Genomic DNA, 22,385 nt, shown 5'->3' on the forward strand with positions numbered 1-22,385 from the left:
TTTCTCTGACTGAATTAATTCACTGAGCATAATTCCTTCTAGGCCATCCATGTTGTTGAAGAAATGCTATTAAAACAAGTAGATAATCTCCCTCTGGAGGGTTCCTACCATGAGCACCCAGGACAGGGAGAGAAGTAGAACAAAGTTTAAGGAAAATTCAAGACTACAAAAGCCACTGAAGAATAAAGAAAAGAGACCCCACTGCTAGTGAAACATACTAAAGAAATCCACTGAAAACTGAAATACATTTTTTAAAGATTGTGGATATCTAGAGTTTGCTCACCTGCTCTCCACCCACATACGACAGTGGGAAACCTTTTCTGGAAACAGGCTTTATCTCCCTCACAAGTCCCTCATCAGGGGTCCTTTCAGGGATGGGTCTTCTGGGGAAACAAATGTACCCACTTCATCAATCTCCCCTGAGCATCCATCACTTCATATGCAAAAACTGGCCAATATGCTGTTATAAGGATTATTTTGAATTTGCAAAATAAAATCCTGAGTCTGGCACATTGTAAGCACTAAAAAAAAAAAAAAAAGGCAGGTGTAATAATAATAGTAACAATAATAATAATATATAGATTCAATTATACAATATGAAAAAAATGAACAATATTCTTTTTTTTCTAAGCACTTAAAAGGAGTAAATGTACCTCAGGGTTTTGTTCAGTTCCAGTTAATTAATATCGATGAATTCAAATATCTTACGTCCAACTATTGCAAGTAAGAGAGTTGAAATTTTGCAAAAGCAAAAAAACATACAAACATCCATTTAATGTAGATCAAAATAAAAGTATATATTACAATTAGCTAATTAAATAAAGGCCCTAGTGTTTTCATTATATATCTGCCACTACCGTCATAATGTCTTCTGACTTCAAAAAACCATGGGAAAAAAGAAAGAAAAGGAATTGAGGTTCATATTTTCTAAAAAATATATTTTTGAAAGGCAATCTTATTTTGGTATATTCCTGTACAATAAGGTCATAAAAATGCGTATGTTGATTTTTTCATGAATTTTAAAATGTTCCAAATCAATAAAAATGGAAACGTTTGGTAATGATTCAAAGAAAAAAGTATAATTTCACCTAAATCCTAGATGTATGAAAATAAAAGTATGTTAAAATTAGGCCTATATTATTAAACATATTTCCCAAAGAATTCAATGACAATAATGTGCTTGGTAGTATAACAACAGGACTACATTTTTGTTCAAACTCCATTCTTCACTTGCTATGATGAGCACTGGGTGTTATAGGTAAGCGATGAATCACTAAATTCTACTCCTGAAACCAATATTATACTATATGTTAATGAATTAGAATTTAAATAAAAATTTGGAGAAAAAAATGGCATTCTTATTGGTTCAAACTAGTGAAAATTTACATTTCTGGTTAAATGATAGAAATTAACACAACTATAATAAGGTAGCTTTTGTATTTACAATTTCCTTTATCTGTTGACTTCTAGAAACTTTGAAAAATACCTCAATGACAATTATCTCACTTATAAGTATCCTATTTATAATATCTCTGACATCTTAAAACTTGAAACTAATGCATATAATCACTTTAATTAGAATAATCTACATGGGCTTAGCAATATATCTTATTATTAAAAGTTTTAAAATACCCATAACCCAATGCTTTTGCCTTCTATTTATTCCCCAAATCACTGTTCAGGACAAGCTCAGATGATGTTCTAGGTAATTTGAAAAATAACAAAATAATAATTATATTTCAGTATTTTGACAGTGTATAGTCAGAAATAACTTAAGGAATTATTTTTCACATTAGCTTTCAAAATGTTTTTAAAGTAATGGAGTCCATTCTTTTAAAAATAAAAAACACATATATATTACACAGAAGTCATGTATATCAAAAGTGGAACTTTTCCCATTAATTCTTGGAGGAGGACTTGGAAACTTGCCCGCTTGGAAACTCTCTTCCCATCTAATTTCCTCCAACAATAGCCCTTGGAGGTCATCCACAGACTCCCCAGACTCTGAGGAGCACTTTGGAAAAACAACTAGTATAACCAAATCGTTATTTTACAGATAAAGAATCTTGACTTCAGTGAGGAAAAAATTACATGTCCAAATTTTTTCCGTCTACCCACTCATTCTTATTAATTATGTTTCTGTTGAAAAATAATACTTAAAACATAATACTTATTTTAAAGAGATCAGAAAACATAAATAAGCACAAATAAGACTACGATCCACAATCCCTACGTACAAATAAATAATCTTGTTATGTACCATTCACAATACTGCTAGCTAATTACTACAAATGACAAAAAGATCAGTTATACTTCCTTTGTCATGGTGGGAGATGCAAGATATGATAATTTGAATGTGTTATCCTGTATGCCTAAAATGTTACTAATGTAGTAGGGTTTTTCCTTCACCCTTGGTAGGGCATTCACCTTAGCAAAGCCATCAACATACTAGTCACTTCTTCCTCATCTAGTGTGATTAGCTTAATCTCATTGTTCTAACAGTGGCCCAGGTCTTTTTAGACCTTATCATGACAGAGGATGGGAAAGTTAACATAGACCTATGACAAGACCTATAACACAGACCTATGATAAGACCTATGTCCATTCCAAATGAATGCAAAATGTTTCTGAACCAAAACACATAAGCAAACACAGTGGAACAGGCAACTCTGGAGCTCAGAAATTGAAAACTTGATAGAACTACCTACTGGAACTCTGCAAGATAAGCACAAGTTTAGAGCAACCAGATACTTTACCAGGAGAAAGTCCTCTGAAACAAAGTAGGAGGCCTTTGTGGCTCAAATCAATAAATAATTTTATTCCTTAAGAAACTATATTAGAAAAACTAAACCTAAAACTAGCAGAAAGAAGAAACTAAGATTTGAGCAGAGAAAAACAATATAGAGAATGAAAAAACAATAGAGAACATCAACAAAGCCAAAAGGTTTTTTTTCTTCAAAAAAATCAACAAAACTGGAAGGCTTTAAGTAGAATAATGAGAAGGGGAAAGACAAGAATTGTACTAATAAAATAGAAATAAAAGTAGGCACATTTCTAACAATGTTAGAGAAATAAAAAAGATTATAACAGAATACTATGAACAACCATATGCCAAAAAATAGATAACCTATATGAAATAGATTCCTAGAAATGTAGAAACTACCAAAACTGACTCAAGAGTCAACAGAAAATCTCAGAGACCTATAACAAGTAAAGAAAAATGAGTAATCCCAAATAGAAAACCCACAACCAGAAGATAGCTTAACTACTGAATTATAAATAAATAAATAAATACCAATCCTTCTCAAACTCTTCCCAAAAAATAGAACAGGAGGTAATACTTCCTGATTCAACGAGGACAGTATTATCCCGCTACCAAATCACAAGACTACAGACCAACATCCCTTATAAATATGGTTGTACAAACCCTCCAAAAAATTATAGAAAATAGAATATAATAACATATTAATAGGATTATATACCATGAAGAAGGAAGAGGAAAAAACACAGGAGATCATGTCAATAAATAAAGAAAAAGTAGTTTTCAGAATCTGACAACCTGCTGATAGACATACTCAGTAAACCAGAAGTAGAAAGGAATGTCCTCAACATGATAAAAGGTACATATGAAAAACCCACAGCTAATATAAAACTCAATTATGAAACACTGAAACCTTTTCTATTAACTCTCTAATATATCAACAAGAAAGGATGCCCATTTTCACATTACTTCTATTAGACATTTTACTGCAAGTCCTAACCAGAGTAATTTGGCAAGAAAAAGATTTAAAGGCATCTAAATTGGATACAAACTATCTCTATTCACAGGTGGAATGTTCTCATATGTAGAAAACCCTAAAGACTCGTATACAATCTGTTAGAGCCCATAAACAAATTCTGCAAAATTGTAGATTACAAGAACAACAACAAGGATCAGTTGTATTTCTGTACAGTAGCAACAAACAACACGAAAGGATATTTAAAAAATAATTCTATTTATAATACTACCCAAAAGAATAAAATACCTAGTAATAAATTTACACAAGAAAGTGCAAGTGTTGTACATTGAAAACTGCAAAACAGTGCTGAAAGATATGACAAATACATAAATAAACACATCTGATGCTCAAATATTAGAAGACTTAATATTGTTAAATGGCAATACTTCCCAAAACTCTATTGATTCAGTGCAGGGACTATCAAAATCACAACACCCTTTTCTCGTGGAAATGGAAAATCCAACTTTAAAATTCATATGTAATTGCAAAGTACCCAAATAATTTCGAAAAAGAAGAACAAATTGTAGGATGTACATTTCCCAATTTTAAAATTTACTACAAAGCCACACCTATCAAAACAGTATAGTATAAAAATAGATTTATAGATCAATGGAATGGAATTGAAAATCCAGAAATAAACCTATACATCTATGGTCAACTGATTTTCAACAAGATTGTTAAGACAATTAAATGAAGAAAAAAACAGTCTGTTCAACCAATGGTGTTGGGATAACTGGATTTCACATGCAAAGAAATGACACTGAACCTTTACCTCACACCATACATACATACACACACAAATAACTTAAAATAGATCAAACATCTAAATTTGAGAGTTAAAACTATAAAACCTTAGAAGTAAACATAAGGACAAATCTTCATTATGTGGATGTTGGCAGTGGTTTCTTTTTTTAATTTTTATTTATTTATTTATTAAAATTTATTTATTTGAGAGAGAGAGAAAGAGCAAGAGGGGGAAGGGACAAAGGGAGAGAGAGACTCTTAAGCAGGCTCTACGCCCAGTGCAGAGCCTGACATGGGGCTCAGACTCACAACCCTGAGATCATGACCTGAGCTGAAATCATGAGCCACCCAGGTGCCCCACTGGCAGCGGTTTCTTGAATGTGACACCAAAATCACAAGCAACAACAACAAAATTAAATAAATCAGACTTAATCAGGATTTAAAACTTTTGTACTCAAGAAAGGTAACTATGAAGAAAATGAAAAGACGGTATGAGAGAAAATGTTTCCAAATCACATGTGATAATGGCCTAGTATCCAGAATATATAAAGAACTCTTACAAGTCAACAACAAAAAGATAAACAACCCAATTTATAAATATGCAAAGGACTTGACTATATGCATCTTCAAAAGAGATATACAAATGGCCAACAAACAGATGAAAAGATGCTCAGCATCTTAGTCATTAGGAAATGCAAACTGAAGCCGTAATGCAATATTGCTTTACATCCACTAGGATGGCTAAAATAAAAAAGACATATAATAACAAGTGTTGACAAAGGATATGGAAGAAATAGATCCTAACCTATTGCTGGTAGGAATATAAAATGGTGCAGCTGCTTTGGAAAACAGTCTGGTAGTTCCTCAGAATGTTAAACATAGAGTTTCCATGTGACCCAGTGATTGATTACACTTCTGGCTATAGATGCAACTGAAATAAAATTTTACACCCACATAAAAACGTGTACTCAAATGCTTGTAACAGTATTATTCATAATAACCAAAGCATGGGGGGAAAACCTAATGCCCGTTGACTGATAATTTGGTATATCTATAAATTGGAATATTATTTGGCAGTGAAAAAGAGAATGGCATACTGATACATGCTAACACTGAGGAAGCTTGAAAACATTATGCTAACTAAAGGAAGCCAGAAAAAGACAATCTAGTCTATGATTCCATTTATATGAAATGTGCAGGATGGGATAATATAGAAAGAGAGAAAGTAGATTATTGTTTGTGTACTGTTGAGGTTGAAGGGAAACGGGAAGTGACTGCTAAGGCTTCAGGTTTCTTGGTTTTCTTTCATCTTGGGTGATAATAATGTTCTAAAACTGATGGTGAGGATGCTTTCACAGCTCTGTGAATATGCTAAAGCTACCAAATTATATACTTTAAATGGGTGAACTGTAGGTCACATGAATTATATCTCAATAAAGCTGTTTTATAACAAAACAACAGCCTTTGTGAGAGGCAGCAAGTTTGTCTGTTATCAGAGCTCCCTTTAATCCTTACAAGCTCTGTAGAATTACTAATATAACTCATCTCTATAGTTGGCTATCTCTTTTTACTTTTTTACCTTTTTCACTCCCTCACTGCATGATTTTCTGCTTCTCTACTTAGTAGTCTCCAAACATTTTTGGTTACGCAATCATCAGCCAATTATATTCAGTATGAACCAATAATATAAAAGCACACATAATCATTTATAAAATATGTTCACGTACTATTGTGCCATTATGTGATATATGTTATTAAAATGCTATGAAAATACACATTTAAAAATAGTTTTAAAATGTAAATAACTTGTTATTAGACTTTATACTTCTAAATTGTGTTATGCAATTCACCCACATAGTAAGTAAAAATGGTAGAATTCCCAGCATGCACGTCTAGGTTTCCTGTCATCATATTTCCTTGTAATTCTTTTTGGAAGAGAACTATACTTTTCAAAATTTTCTGCTACGCTGCCAGCTCACACACCTATATAAAGATGCAAACACATGTGTGTGCCCAAAAATTTCCTGCCAGAGTACATTTTTGGCATTTGCATTCCTTGTTTACCAGGGTACTGGGAGATGAAAGCAAGGTATTTAGGAATATCTGTCAACCTCATGGAAACACACTTACGAGTGGAAGTCCAGTTCTCTAGGTGGTTGGTATATATCATTAAAAAGGAACACATTAAGCATCTTCATGCTATTATTCAGAATAACCTCTATCAAAATTTAGGATAAGTCAGATGCTACTGATTACTTTTTCACATACCTCCCCTGTTTGCCTTATAATTGTCTACAATTCTTCAAAATTCTGGCACAAGATTTTCTCAGTTCTTGTTTTGTTCTGGTGTTTGAGTTTTCCTCTTTTTCATCTTTGCAGTGATAAATTTGGAAAGGATGCATTGAAAGCTATTATAAGAAATTATTTTGAACAAAAGTCATAATTATTTCTTTATAGTTATACTCCTCCAACTCTGTGAATTCCTTCAGAGCAGTTCCCATGCTTTATTCACCTTTTATCCTCAGTTTCCAGCACACTGGCTTGATAAGTACCAGGTTTACAGTACATGCTATGATTTGCTCAATGAGTGATAAATCAAGGATTTGGATAGGGTTTTTTGGTAACATAAACATATCTTAATTGAATGACTGTGGAGAAAGCTTCACAGATCACTGTGCATTGGTCTTTTCTTGTTTTTTACTTATTTAAAAAAAAAAAGGATTTGGCCTGATGATATCCAAAATTCTGTTCATCTCTGATCTGGTCACATCTGGTGAGATAGCAAACTAAAATGTTACATTTCACACCAAATGATGGCAGCTACTCAACTATCAATACAAGATTGTCAGAGATAAAGGAAGGCATTCCTGGCAATCAGATTCATACAAAATAGCTAGATACTCAACATGAACTCATCAAGAGTAAATCTGTTGATGAAAATGAAATGACAAAACTTAGATAAAACTAGAGGATGTTTTACCTGGCATATTGATCAAGAAAATCCCTTTGCTGGCAAATAATAACTTTGGACCCAGTAACCAGTAACTTTTGTCATTAATTAAAAGAAATATGCCCAGACAGGCATATGGGGAGAGAAAAATGTCGATTATCTCAAGATCCCTAAGTACATCAAACTACCATAAAGTTGTGTTTCTACAATTAGATTGTAAGTGCAAACACCTTGAGTTATATCTCTCAATTCCTTGCCAGAAAGAGCTACCTCTCTTGTAAAACTTTTGGATCAGTGGTTTAATTCGTACCCTCACACTAGCCCTATCATTTCTTGTTTCTAATCTACTAAATCTAACATGTCAGCAAATGTAACTTAGTAACTAGAAATTTTCCTTTAGAGGATGAAAGAAACATTTCCATTTAATTCATTGCAATATGTTTGTCAACCCTGAACCTTTATTTTGCCCCTTGATAATCAAACAATTGTAATAACTGTATGATGTATTTAGGAAATTGTTTATATTTTTTGCTTGTTTCTACTTCCAGGCAAGGAACTCTTAGAATTACTCTTAAATCTGTTTAATTTGAGGCCCATGACATTGAGTCCTTTGGTTTGGATAGTTTATCACTTTTATTAACTTTAAAATTCTATATACCACGAAACAGTTTTCTCTTTCTGGCAGCATAATGATCTAAATACCCCCCTAAAACTCTACTAATGATAAGATTTTAAATAGCTGTTATAAAACAGAAATGATGTTTTGCTGAATGGTAAAGAAACTAAGAAATATAAGGCCAAATGTAAACTGAAATTAAGAAATCAAGGAGGAAGAGTGCTAAAGTCAGCTTTCATTTTAAGGGTATTTTCCTAAATTCAGAAACCTTGAACCTCCATTTTGAGGACATCTTAGGGCACAGGAGAAGGGAAAGCTTAGAACACAACAGCATAGGTCCTCACACTGAACTAGAACTCCAAATAGCTATCACCTCAGCATTAAAGTAAATGATGAATTAGTCTGCTGTGTAGAATGTAAATGATCAATTAATATCTGCCTGTCTTGAGCTTGTGTTAAATGTCAAAGGTAGAAATATTCCCTGAATATATGGAAATATAAGCTGACCTGTATCAGTCTGCTGATCAACTTCCATGACCTGCTTAATCTTAAAATTCTCAGCAAATGTATTAAAATGGTTCTGAATTGAAAGCACTCCTAAGACCTCAAAAATTTTCCCAGATAAAGTCCCCCTGCAAGTGATCTGCACATACACATACATACACACATACACACAGTACAATACACGAGTACATGTGACATGATAAGTGAAACCAGGAAGAAAAAATAGAGTACATTAAAAACTAGAAAGACTTCATGTATTAGAATTGCACAGACCAAAAACAAGTAAGTTCAATATGTGTCAATGTCTTAAAAGTATAAGCAAAATCAAGAGGTTATGAAAGTTGTCTAGTAGTTCTTAAATAAATAAAGCAATATTCTAAATATAAAAATTAAATGATTAAAAATTTTAAAATTCACTGGAAGTGGCTAACCGGTAGATAACCAAGCTGAGGTGATTAAGCAGCAGTCAGACCAAGCTGAAGTGACAATTAGTGAACTTGAAAATAGAAGCAAAAGAAAAACCTAGAATGAACTCCAAAAATGAAAGATTTGGAGAATATGAAATAGAGATTATGGAATATGAAGGATCATATGGAGATAGAAAAATACACCTAATCATAGTTCCAGAAAGAGAATACAAAAAGGATGGGGGAAAATAAATAATCAGCTATATTACAATAGAATTAGAATATCCTCCTTCTGTGTATCACTAATTAATAAGGAATCCATGATATACTCATCAAAGGCTACCAACACCACATCACACAGGGAGAGCCATCCAGTTATTACATGTCTCCTATAGGAAGTATCCAAACACTTCTTGTATAGAAGTTTTGGACACTTATTGCAAAATTAAATCAAACCTCAAAATACAGCTTTAGTTTATAAGAAATACAGGGAAGAGAAGAAAATCAAATTCTACATGTGGTTATATCAATAAATAATTTCAAGGAAAAAAGAAAGAACAGGGATTTATAGATTACGAGATTTAAAATATGTATCAACCAAATGCAATGTATGGATCATATCTAGCTCTAATTCTAAAGAAAAATACAAAAGAAGTTCATATATCGTAAAAAGTTGGCACTATTTAGCAAAATTAAATATATCTTTTACCATTTCATGCAATAGCAATACCCCTTGTAGAAATATATACCAAAGATAAACTGGTGAACATACAAAAGGACTTATACACAATACCATTAATTGCAACAATAACTGAACAAGCATAGGTTAGAAATAGCACAAATATTTGTCAATATTAGAATGGATGAATAAGTAGTAGCATATTAACACAACAAAATACTGTCCAGTTATAAAAAAGAATGAAGATATTTCTGTACATGACCATAAAGTGATGTCTAGAATATAGTATTAAAAAAGAACAAAAGGATAAAAGGTACAGCATAGAGATTATCATCAATGGTATTATAATAGTTTATGGTGACAGATGGTAGCCATACTTGGAGAGAGCATAGCATAACATACAGACTTGTCAAACATATAGGCTTGAAGACCTGAAACTAATGTAACATTGTAATACTTAAAAAAAAAAAAAAAGCATACACTATGCTACAATTTACCTAGGAAAGCCAAGACATGATTTATATACACATATTTTTAATATATCATATACATATATTTCATATGACATTAAAAATAAATGGATAAACTATAAAATTAAGTGACAACGATTGGGGTTATTGAGTGGAAAGAATAGGACAGAAGTTAAACTTCTTTCAGTGTATCTTGCTTAGTATATTCAACTTTGGGATCATGCAGAATTAAATTAAAAAGCAGTCAATCTCTAAAACGTCAAAATAAAAGGAAACAAATGAAATTACACGCATATCTAGTTAATGGCATAACCACAGTGATTAAATATTTCAAGTCATTTAAATCATGATAATTTGACCAAAAAAAAAAATGCAAACAAATTTAAACTATTTTCAGTAATCATTTTCTTGGTGGAGGTGTTGGTATTGTTATTCTGAGAGCATTGTGTGTACATTGTTGATAAAGCAAATGAGAAATTATGTGAGCTGTAATATGCTAATGTTATAATTCCCACTGTCTTCAAGAACCAGGATTTGCAACACAAGAGAAAAGAGACATGGATGGAAGATGGAAGAGGTTAATAGAAATCCTAGATCTAGTTGTTAATAAAAGTAGCAGTGAGAATTCACTCTATTATTTATTATTATATATTATTATATATTATAACATGATTAATATATTAATATATGATATATTAATATATTGTATTAGAATATAAATGAATATATTTATCTTAACTTTCTTGAGTGAAAGAGCCTAGAAATAATGGCAACAATTTCCCATTCAAAGGAACTAGAATTTAAAAATTGCACAATTTAAGCATCAGTAAAAATAACTTCAATGTTGCCTATTGGAGGATGCTAGGGAATCACCTGCCTAACTTTAAATTGTATTGTATTTTAATGTTCCCCTTTCTATCAGATTTTCAAACCAATAATGTTATGGTCACTTCTACTTGCCCATTTAACAACTAATAAGTACCATTTAAAGACAAGGTGCTCATTTTTACATGTTTTTTCTCTTAAACACAGCAAAATTATAGTCATGGGCAAAATTCATGCCTGAATTGATAGATATAGTATTTGACTGGAAATTGTGGTATTATTATTGTTTTTATTGCTCAAAGAAGAGAATGAGTGTTTGGAGAAGATAATACTTAGTCAAAACTAAGTGCTAATGTGAAAATCAGTCATGTCATCTTAGTTTTCCACTCAAATATCTTAACACCAGTCAACAACAAATATGTTTATATTTGACAACTACCTTTAAAATGAGAAAAAGTTTTTACATCTCTCAAAATATTCACCCTTAATGATAGCCAATAAATAAATATGCTTAGCATTTTTATATACTAAAAAAACAGTTTTATTAGTGACAATTATATTTAATTTTAAGAAATAAAATTATTTCAAGCAAAGCTGCTGAAAAGTAATCATACTTTTATATGAATTTACTATTAAGGTAAATTTATATTAGGATGCTATGTAGCAAAAGTTTCCAGTCACTTCATTTTTTACATGTTCCAGTAGATACATTTATATAAAAATAGTATGGAAAAATTAGAATACAGAAGATTAATTTTGAAAACTTATTTTGGGTACATTTTATCTGCTCTTTACCACATATGAAGTGAACTAACTTCTTGGATACCATAGGACATATCAAATTAACCTTCCCTTTCTCCCTGGCTCTTCTCCAGTATTACTAGTATTTCACTCAGCCTCATTCTTGTAACTTTTGGAGTGTAAATTATTTACAGCTGTAGACATCCTCTAACACCGAAAGCAATGACCAGGTTCAAAATGTAAGGGAGAAACTCAATCCGATTCCTTTGTCTTGACATTTTTTTTCTAGTTGTGAAGAGATCACTTCCAAAAACAAAAAACTGTATTACTTGGGAAGAAGTTCTTATGGCTAATGACATAGTTGTTGAGTGCATGCTGATATTGATTCAGTCCTTTCCTTCACTTTGTAATTTTTCTTTTAGATTCCACCTTTCATGGTCCATGTCCCAGGAATCAGAACTCTGTAACATTCAATTGGCCTTTTTCCACTTACCAAAAAGCTTTAACTCCCTTTTCCAGAATCGTACCAGTTTGGTCTCCCTCTTAATTTTTTTTTAATGTTTTTTTGTATCTCTTTTGTATTCCTTCTTTTAGAAATTATTCTGTTACACTATTGAGCTCTCTGGGAATGTGTACCAGCTAGTTCTCCCAAAGAAAATATTAAACCTAGTCTTTTAATTAGTCTGTTTAGAATGACCAAGAAAAATCTGGCTATACTCCAGTGTTAACATTCCTTCTTTCCTTGGACTAGACAAATTATTTCTAAATCTCAATTTCCAAATAAACATAAAATTAATATTTTGATTATTTAAACCATTTTTCAAGAGACAGTATATCTCAACAAATAATAAATGACTTGCTAAATAGTTTTGCTTTATTCTACCAAATTAAGAACAAAATTACTTAGTTTCTTAGCCATCCAGATTTTGCCCAAGCCTGTAAAGTACAAAGCAAAATGGAAAGTTGGCCATAATGCCTATGGAGAGAGCCAAACCAGACAGTTCAGGTCAAAAAGTAAAATTTTTACCCATTGCTTAACTTTTAGAAGTTATTCACAGCTGCTTGTAATTTGTACTCTACAAATTCTAAGAATATGGTTTTGTCCTAATTACCTGGTTTGGCTGCTGATCCTAACCAGCTTTTCAGGCTTATTTCAAGCTTTGCACTTCACCTTGTGCTGGCAACAAAAAAAAAATTGCAAAATAAATCTATTTGAGTAAACAAATCTTCATTCTGTTGAATGGTATTAGATTGTGTACAAGGCTCTGGTGAGCTGTGACTCTGACAGTCAAGTCTACGTGCTCAAATTTGCAGTCAAGAACTCTTGGATCTTTGGCTGAAACCATGGGAGAAGAATTTGAGTCTGCTCATTATGTTTGATTGTATTTTGCTCCATTAATCCCTGACCTTGCAAATCAAAACAACTGAATGGTAAAACAATAATTCTACAACATTATAAAACAGAATAGACCTATTTACCTTATGAGACTATGACCAGACATTTAAGAACTAAGCATTTTGAGAATTCTTATTTCAAAATGATATGTGTGTTTATATCTCAGACTAAAAACTCATATGTGCAGAAATGTAAATTCTCCACTTTTTTATGATTCAGTTCAACTTCTAGGTGACCTCAATTTTGACCCTTATTTCCACCGAAGGCAGAAGGCTCTAATTTTTCCCAATTCAAGGTAACAGTCACTTTCAGGTTGAAAATTTATTCTATTGGTAGATAGCCAAATTTATTCATGGCCACAAGTCTACAGAGGCCCAAAGCCCATGCTCCTCTGCAACACCAGCTATTGTTCTGCAAAGAAAGTGCTCCCATCACCCCTGTTTTACAAGCTCACCCCATATGACACAAGCATTAAAAAAAAAAAAAAGTATTCAAGATTTCTCCAAGCCTCCTTCTCCTTTCCTTTTTTATATGAGTTAGCTCCTGGGGAACGAGAGGTAAAGAGGTGGTCATAAAGGGCATGCGACTTGCATTCATCTGAATGGAGTGGTGAACACCTAACCCCTGAGCCACCTTTAATCACTGTTATCTTGTGCTCTGACATACTACATCCCTGATGACTATAGGTGTTTAGAAGTGGCACCTGTCACAGGTATCATAAGTCCCATCCTGACTTGTCATACATTCCACCTTTTCTCATTCCAATTCAAGGTGTCTTCTAAAGACTTCTTCCCTCCCTTTACGAAGCTTGGAAACTCTTGGCTACTTTGATCACACCACCTTGGAGTATCAAATTCTGTAAGACTAACTTCGGGACCATTTGCCAAAACACTACCCTCAGCCATTGATTTTATGTTTTGCCTCTTGCAATCTGGAAGGCCAGGCACAAAATCCCCAATTGGTGAATCCCCCAAATCTATCACTTTCCTACTTTGCTTTCTTAACCTACCAGCACTGATGCCAATTAGGTCCCTTCAAAACCATCCCCTCTAATCTCCTGACTAAACTTTTCTTCCATTCATGGTAAAACAATAAGTATTTTACAGTATCAAATATTTTTCCTTTGGTAGTGTAAAACAATGTTCAGTACTCTGGGCTTTGCTCTTAATTTTTAAAACTGGGCTTTTTCAAAATCACAGAAAATCCTTTCTGGTTTCTACAAAGCTTGGCTCTTATGAATCAAAATATTTTTTTTTCCAAATGTAATTACAACTTTTCACTTGAGAAAAACCTTACAAAATTACAGACTTCCTTATAATAAAAAACAAAAATTATCAGCCATCCCTTTAAAAGCAAGGTACACAGAAAGGAACTAATTCTGACTAATAGAGGAAATATTGGGGTGAAAGGAATTATCAAAAAGCTTCCAGGTTTTCTTGGGCAAAATATGATCTAGTTTGGTTTTTCCAACAGGTTGAACTATTAGCCACTATTCTCCCCATCTCTGAAGCAGGAGTATTTAACCCTGTGCTGGCCTCACGGAGGCAGAATACGTTTCTCTAATCTCCTATATTGGTCTTCACCATGCAACTTACTTTGTCCAATGGAATATGGGAAGAAGTAGCATTTTTCCAGTTCTAAGCCTCAGAACTATGAGTTATTTTTCTTGTGCTTCTGTCACTGCCACGGAAAGGGCTTTCCCTAGGTAGCTGCTACAACTGGAGATTAGATCCCAGAATTAATTCTGGATCATACCTGAGCCCAGGGTCAGAGGGGATCCAATCCCAGCCAGACCTGCACCTAGGAGCAGAAATAGCACAGCCCAGCCTAGACTGGCTGACTGCCCGCTGATTTTGTGTTGAATGCCACTGAGATGTCCTGCCATCTGGTAAGCAGATAGCTACCATTTGAAGTTAATTGAAATACAGGAATTGCTTTCCTTGTATTGTATTGAATAGATTTAAAAGCAAAGAAAATTGAGGAAATCATGATTTTTAACATGACTTTTTTTTCTCCTTTTGGTAAAATAATCAGACAGTTGTTCAAAGCAGTATTCAGAGGAACCACTATACTCAACTGATTAAATCTTCCATTAAATGCAGAAATGTTCTTTTGAAAATTCCAAGCAAGTTCCCATGTTCTTTGCTTTCAACCCCCTAGTCACCTGTTCTCACCTGGACTAATGCAATAGTCTCTAAACTCATCTTCTGACACTCACTTTTCTCACCATCTACCCTTTTCTAGTCTGTCCCTCATGCTAATATGTTCAATGCAAATATAACCATATTGCTCCTAGCCTAAAATACGTCACTGCTTTCCCATTTGCTTTAGGAGAAAGACCAAACTATTCAACATGTCCTACAGGGACCAGTATAATCTGGTACCATTCTACTTCTTTAGCCTCAATTCTTGATCTCAGCCATGTTCCACGCACTGTAGCCAAACAACTCCTGTCAATTCCTGGAACAGAACTTGCCTCTTTTTGACTCACAGGCTTCACTTACCACTAGCCACAATCTTCTTCCCTATTGGCCAGTGAGTTCCTCGATCCTATCCTCAGTGTCTGCATTCCAATGCCAACTCCTTAGTCTGGGTTCCTATTGAAAAGAGTCTGAGACAAAAGTTTGGGGGCAGTTGCCTGGGGATGATTCTAGGAGTAAGCAGGGGCAGAGTGAGAGGCAGGAAACAGGATGTGCTATGGACTAAATTCATCCCCCCAAAAAATTGTATGTGGAAGCCCTAAACCCCAGTGTAATAACATTTGGAAATGGAGGTAATTGGATTTAGATGATATCATGAAGGTAGGCCCCTTATGATGGGATTAGTGCCCTTATAAGAAAGACACCAAGAACTTGCTTCCTCTCTCTCTCTAACCTGTAAGGACATAGCAAGAAGGCGGCCATCTGCAAGCCAGAATGAGGGCCCTCACTGGGGAACTGAATCAGCCTGCACCTTTACTTATGCACTTTCCAGACTCCAAGAACTGTGAAAACCAAATGCTTAAGTCACTACTGAGTTCACTAATACAGGGTGTTGTCAAACTTTAAATCGTTGAAAATCTGGTAGGTGTTTAATAAGAATATATTTATTAATATTTTCTTTTTGATTGGAGATTTTATTTTTCTATATTTTTTTAAAGATTTATTTATTTGAGAGAAAGAGAGAGGGAAAAAGCATGAGCAGGGGAGGGGAAGAGGGAAAGAATCTCAAGCAGAATCCCCATACAGCTCAGCATGGAGCCCGATGCAAGGTGATCCCATGATCCTGAGATCATGACCTGAGCCAACATCAAGAGTCAGACACTTTACCGACTGAGCCACCCAGGCATCCCTTGATTGGAAATTTTACTGTCTTGTTTAAGAAATCCTACCTTGCAGTGCAGATATGTTATCTATCTACTAAAAGTTTTTTAGTTTGGCTTTTGTTGTTGTTGTTAGTTTGGGTTTTTAAGAATGCCTGTAGTCTACCTGGAATTTTTTTAAGCTGTGAGATAAGAGCCCAATTTCATTTTTTCCACTTAGTGGGTATTGAACTCAATCTGGTACCAACCCCCACAAATTCATTTACATACTGCTCCAGAGTAATCTAGTTATAATGAAAGCCTCACCAGGTTGTTGTCTTGCTTAAAAACCTTCAATGGGATATGGAGTTAAGATGGCGGAGGAGTAGGGGTCCCCTTTTTCAGCTGGTCCCCTGAGTCGAGCTGGATAGGTACCAGACCATCCCGAAAACCCACGGAATCAGCCTGAGACGCAGAAAGATAGATCTGGATCTCTACAAATGAACATCTCCAGCACTGAGTATTGAGGTACAAAGCGGGGAGCCGTGAATCCGCACACAGATATCGGAAGATAAACGGAAGGGGGAGGGAGCTGCCGCATTTGGGAAGCTGTAGCCACTTGCATTGGGGAGCGGGCCGGACTCTCGGACTGGCACCCGTGAGAGAGCGGACTGAGACCATGAACTTGGGAACGCGCGTGCGACCAGACTGAAAACCGGAGCTCCGGAGCACTCACTGGAACTAGACTGAAACTGGGAGCTTGGGAGCGGGCGCGTGACCAGACTGAAAACCAGAGCCCTGGAGCGCTCATTGGAACCGGACTGATACCGGGAGGTTGGGAACACACGTGCGACCAGACTGAAAACCGGCGCTCCGGAGCGCCCGCGAACCACACTGAAACAGAGAGCTCGGGAGCGTGCGCGGTAACCTGGGGCAGTTGGTGGTGTTAGAAACACAAAGGACAGAGATGTGCAGCCCTGGAAGTGAGGGCTGGGACACCGGCTGTGGGACACACAACCCAGGACGCTGCAGGGTTTAGCAGCACCGACAGAAATAGAGTTAAAGAGGCCAAGAGAGCTCAGTGGGGAGCAGACTGCAATCTCTCTGTTCTGAGACAGAGGCTAGGATACAGCCACTGCTGCTCTGACTCTCAGAAGAGCCACAGCAAACCGCCAGGGAAAGCCCGCCAGAGAACAAAAGCCTGGAAATACCAGCAAACATTGTGCCCATCCCCATCCCCCCTCGCAGGGGACAGGGAGACTCTACCCAAACAGGGTTGCCTGAATATCAGCGCGACAGGCCCCTCCCCCAGAAGGCAGCCTGAAAAATCAAGAAGCCCACATCACTAAGGTCCCTATAAAACAAGGGCACACTCCCTGGGTCCTGGTCAATAATTTGGGCTCTGGGAAACCCCAAACCTCTCCTCATCAGAATGATGAGAAGGAGAAATCACCCCAGCAAAGTAAAGATAATGAGTCTGTGGCCTCTGCCACAAAACTGATGGATATGGATATAACCAAATTATCAGAAATGGAGCTCAGAGTAACATTGGTCAAGATGATGTGTAGACTTGAAAAAAATATTAACAAAAATATTAACGAGAATATAGAATCTCTAAGGGCAGAAATGAGAGCGAATCTGGCAGAAATTAAAAATGCTATGAATCAAATGCAGTCAAAACTAGATATTCTGATGGCCAGGGTAAATGAAGCAGAAGAACAAATTAGTGAATTGGAGGATGGGATGGTAGAAGAGAAAGTTAAAACAGAAACTTGGCTCAAAAAAATCCAATCTTGAGAATGTAGATTACGGGAGATTACTGACTCAATGAAATGCTCCAATGTCAGAATCATAGGCATCCCTGAGGGGGTGGAGAAAGAGAGAGGTCTAGAAGAGATATTTGAACAAATTGTACCTGAAAATTTCCCTAATCTAGCAAAGGAAATAAGCATTTGTGTCCAAGAGGCAGAGAGGACGCCTCCCAAAGTCAACCATGGCAAACCTACACCACGTCAGGTCATAGTGCAATTTGCAAATATTAGATCCAAGGATACATTATTGAAAGCAGCCAGGGCGAAAAAAATTTCTCATGTACAGAGGCAAAAATATCAGAATCACGTCAGACCTGTCTACACAGACCTGGAATGAGAGAAAGGGTTGGCAAGGTATTTATAAAGCTCTATCCAAGAAAAACATGCAGCCAAGGATCCTTTATCCAGGAACGCTGTCATTCAGAATTGATGGAGAGATAAGGACCCTCCATGATTGCCAGACACTGACCAAATTCGTAAACACGAAACCAGCCCTACAGGAGATATTAAGGGGGGGCTCTATAAAAGTAAAAAGACCTCAAGAGTGATACAGAACAGAAAGTTACAATCTATAGAAACAAAGACTTTACAGGCAACATGACATCATTAAAATCAAATCTCTCAATAATCACTCTCAATGTGAATGGCCTAAATGCTCCCATAATGCCACAGGGTTGCAGATTGGATAAAAAGACATGACCCATTCATTTGCTGTCTACAAGAGACTCATCTTGAAACTAAAGATACATCCAGACTGAAAGTGAAGGGATGGAGAACCATTTTTCATGCCAATGGACCTCAAAAGAAAGCTGGGGTAGCAATTCTCATATCAGACAGATTAGTTTTAAACTAAAAACTGTAGTTAGAGATACAGAAGGACACTATATTATTCTCAAAGGATGTATCCAACAAGTGGATATGACAATTATAAATATCCACACCCCCAACAGGGGAGCAGCAAGATACAGAAGCCAACTCTTAACCAGAATAAAGAGACATATAAATAAAAATACATTAATAGCAGGGGACCTCAACACTCCACTATCAGCAATAGACAGATCACCTAAGCAGAAAATCAACAAAGAAACAAGAGCTTTGAATGACATACTAGACAAGATGGACCTCATAGATATATATAGAACACTACACCCCAGAACAACAGAATACTCATTCTTTTCAAATGCACATGGAACTTTCTCCAGAATAGACCATATACTGGGTCACAAAACAGGTCTCAACCAATACCAAAAGACTGAAATTATTCCCTACATATTCTCAGACCACAATGCTTTCAGACTGGCACTCAAACACAAGGAAAAATTTGGAAGAAACTCAAACACTTGGAAACTAAGAACCATCCTGCTCAGGAATGACTCGATAAACCAGGAAATCAAAAATCAATTTAAACAATTTATGGAGACCAACGAGAATGAAAACACAATGGTCCAAAACCTATGGGACACTGCAAAGGAAGTCCTAAGGGGAAAATACATAGCCATCCAAGCCTCACTCAAAAGAATAGAAAAAAGTCTTTATTCTCAGATTATAAATCATTGTAGAAGCCCAATAAAGTATGGATTTGTAATGCTATCAATTTGATTATCAGTTGTAAAAAAATTAGCCTGATAGTTTAAATTGCATATTGATAATTAGCAAATTATAAAAAGATTCAGAAAGATGTCACTCTCCCAAAATCAGTGCTTATGTAAATACCACCATTTTAATTTGGGTTTATTCTTAAAATTATAGACAAGTACAATAATGACAACTTGAAACCTCAAATGTAATTCTCAATTCAATATACTAGGATAAATAATGATTTAAAAAATGCTTGCACATCTTTTATTGTAATTAATTTATCTTTACTAAAATATTGTATTTTGTGAAAGAGTAAACTTGAATACGTTTAACATTAATTTTGCTCATTTTGTTGAAAATATTAAATGAGTGTAAACAGCTATTACTATTACATTTTTCTTTGTAAATCTTAAACAAAGATTAGAATGACCTTTTCAGAGCCTCACTATTATCTTTTAATACATTAATACAACATTGTGAATGTACCCAATGTCACTGAATTGTACACTTGAAAATGGTTAAAATGGTTAATTTAATGATATGTGTATTTTCCCATGATAAAAAAAATATATTCTGCTCCTTGGATGATGGATTACTCTTTTTAATTCCTTTGTAAATACTGCTGTAATGGTTTAATAATTCTCTCTTCTCTCTTTTTCTAGCACTCCAATTAGCCATTACTCCCTGCTTCATATCTCCTAACTCTCTTTCAGGTTTTCTTGACCTTCTTAGGATTATGTGTACATGGTTCTGAGTTCTGAGTTCACTAATTCTTTTTTCAACTGTGTCTAATCTGCTATTCAACCTGTTCACTGAGTTTTTATTTCAACAGGTATTTAATTTTCATTTTTAAAGTTCCTTTTAAAAGTTCTTTTTCAAACTTATCTGTTCAAATCCCTTACTGTATAACTACAGTTTTAAATGCATCCTTTATTACTTTAAATACCTTATATGCATTTTTCTTGTATTGTGTATATGACAGTTTCAACACCTAGAGTTCTCTTGTGATTAAATCTGTATTTCTTGTTACTGTTGAATGCATGACTTATCCCATTGATTTTTCAGAGCCTAGCTCCTGTTAACTGTCTTGGCTTACATCAAGGACCCATTTAGCTGAAAGTAAACCTGGCAGGTGTGTGTGCATGTGTGTGGGTATACACATGTGTGTGTATGCATGTGTTTCCAGCATAGTGCCCCACAACAACAAAAAAGGAATTCTATCAGTAAGGAAGAAAAAAATTGTCTGCCACAATGTTCCTGAAAAACTCCACACTACTTAAGGTTTCTGAATACCTTGCCAAAACCTTTGCAATATTCCCTTTAAACTTCTCAAATTGCCCAATTTGAAGACTGCTGGTACTTGACTGATAACAGTAATATCACACTGCAGAATTGATAGTGATTTGGTGGAAAAAAGCTATCATAGCTTATGAAAGTCAACATAATCCAAGAAGGTTTTTTAGAATGTAGTAGATAAAATTTAAATAAAGTGTTCAAAACAACAAGGACATTATACTAGGTGACATAAGCCAGTCACAAAAGGACAAGTACTGCATGATCCTACTTAAATGAGGTTTCCAAAATAGTCAAACTCAGAGAAGCAAAGATGAGAATGGCAGTTTCAAGGGGGCGGGGGTTGGGAGAAGTGGGGAGTTGCTCTTCAATGGATATAGTTGCAGTTATACAAGATGAATGAGCTCTAAAGATCTGTTGTACAATACAGTAACTATAGTTGGCAATAGAGTATTGTGCACTTCAAAATTTGTTAAGAGGTCAGATCTCATGTTAAGTGTCCTTACCAACAAACAAACAAACAAAGGGGCGGGGGTGGAAAAGACACAAGGAAACTGGGAGGTAAGGATATGTCTATTACTTTCATCATGGTGAGGGTATCATGGGCATATGCATACATCCAAAATCATCAAATTGTACACATTAGATATGTTCAGTTTTTTTCAATACATCAATTATTCCTCAGTAAAGTTATTTAAGGTCTAACTTTAAGGCAGAACCAAATGTAACAGTAACTGATTACTTTAAAAAACTGAAAACCTTGTAATGGTATAGATTCTATAGGGCTAAAGAGAAAAAACAAGCAGCTAATTTAAGGGCTACTATTTGTAGGACTAGAGTATAAAACCAAAAACTCAGAAAAAGAATTTCGGAAGTAAATTTCTGCCCACAGAAGTAAAAGTTTCAAGATTGTATTTTTCTTCAGCTCAAAGGAGATGTTGAGTTATTGCTCCTTCTGAAGCCATACCATCACTGTGCCTCAGTAATTCTATGACCAGGGACTTTGCCATTCCTTTGTGCAATCCCAGTATGGTTTGGATTAGAAAAGAAGCACATCACATTGTGTAAGATTCTTTTCTGAGAAAAAAGTCAATAAACCTTCCAACAGCCCTTTGAAATTTCTCTTTGATAGAATAGGATTTCCAGATGAAAACACTTAAAGTATCTTTTTAGTCACTTCTAAATGTCTTACTACCTCTTCGGATGGTGAATTATATTCAGAAGTAGTTAAAGTAAGGGTAATTCTAAGGGCCCAGAAATTATGCAAAGTTCAGCTCTTTTGATATGGTAGTAATATATTGAGACAGACTGG

General features: G+C 35.0%; 1 protein-coding gene across 20 annotated transcripts in view; it reads right to left on the bottom strand.

Moving 5' to 3' along the window:
* Positions 1 to 22,385, bottom strand: part of CCDC102B (coiled-coil domain containing 102B) — a 282,169-nt gene that overhangs the window by 151,352 nt on the left and 108,432 nt on the right. For 18 of the 20 annotated variants that reach the window (XM_087869754.1, XM_087869749.1, XM_087869751.1 and 15 more), the window contains one exon: positions 284 to 521. The exons of the other annotated variants lie outside the window; for them this stretch is intronic. In XM_087869754.1, coding sequence (XP_087725880.1) covers positions 284 to 300 — 17 coding nt within the window. In that variant the 5' untranslated portion in view covers positions 301 to 521. The remainder of the gene's footprint in view (positions 1 to 283; positions 522 to 22,385) is intronic. 20 annotated transcript variants of the gene reach the window in all.

Source organism: Ursus americanus, chromosome 19, assembly GCF_024610735.1.
Source record: "Ursus americanus isolate L20-20 chromosome 19, mUrsAme1.1.p, whole genome shotgun sequence".
Taxonomy (NCBI): Eukaryota; Metazoa; Chordata; class Mammalia; order Carnivora; family Ursidae; genus Ursus; species Ursus americanus.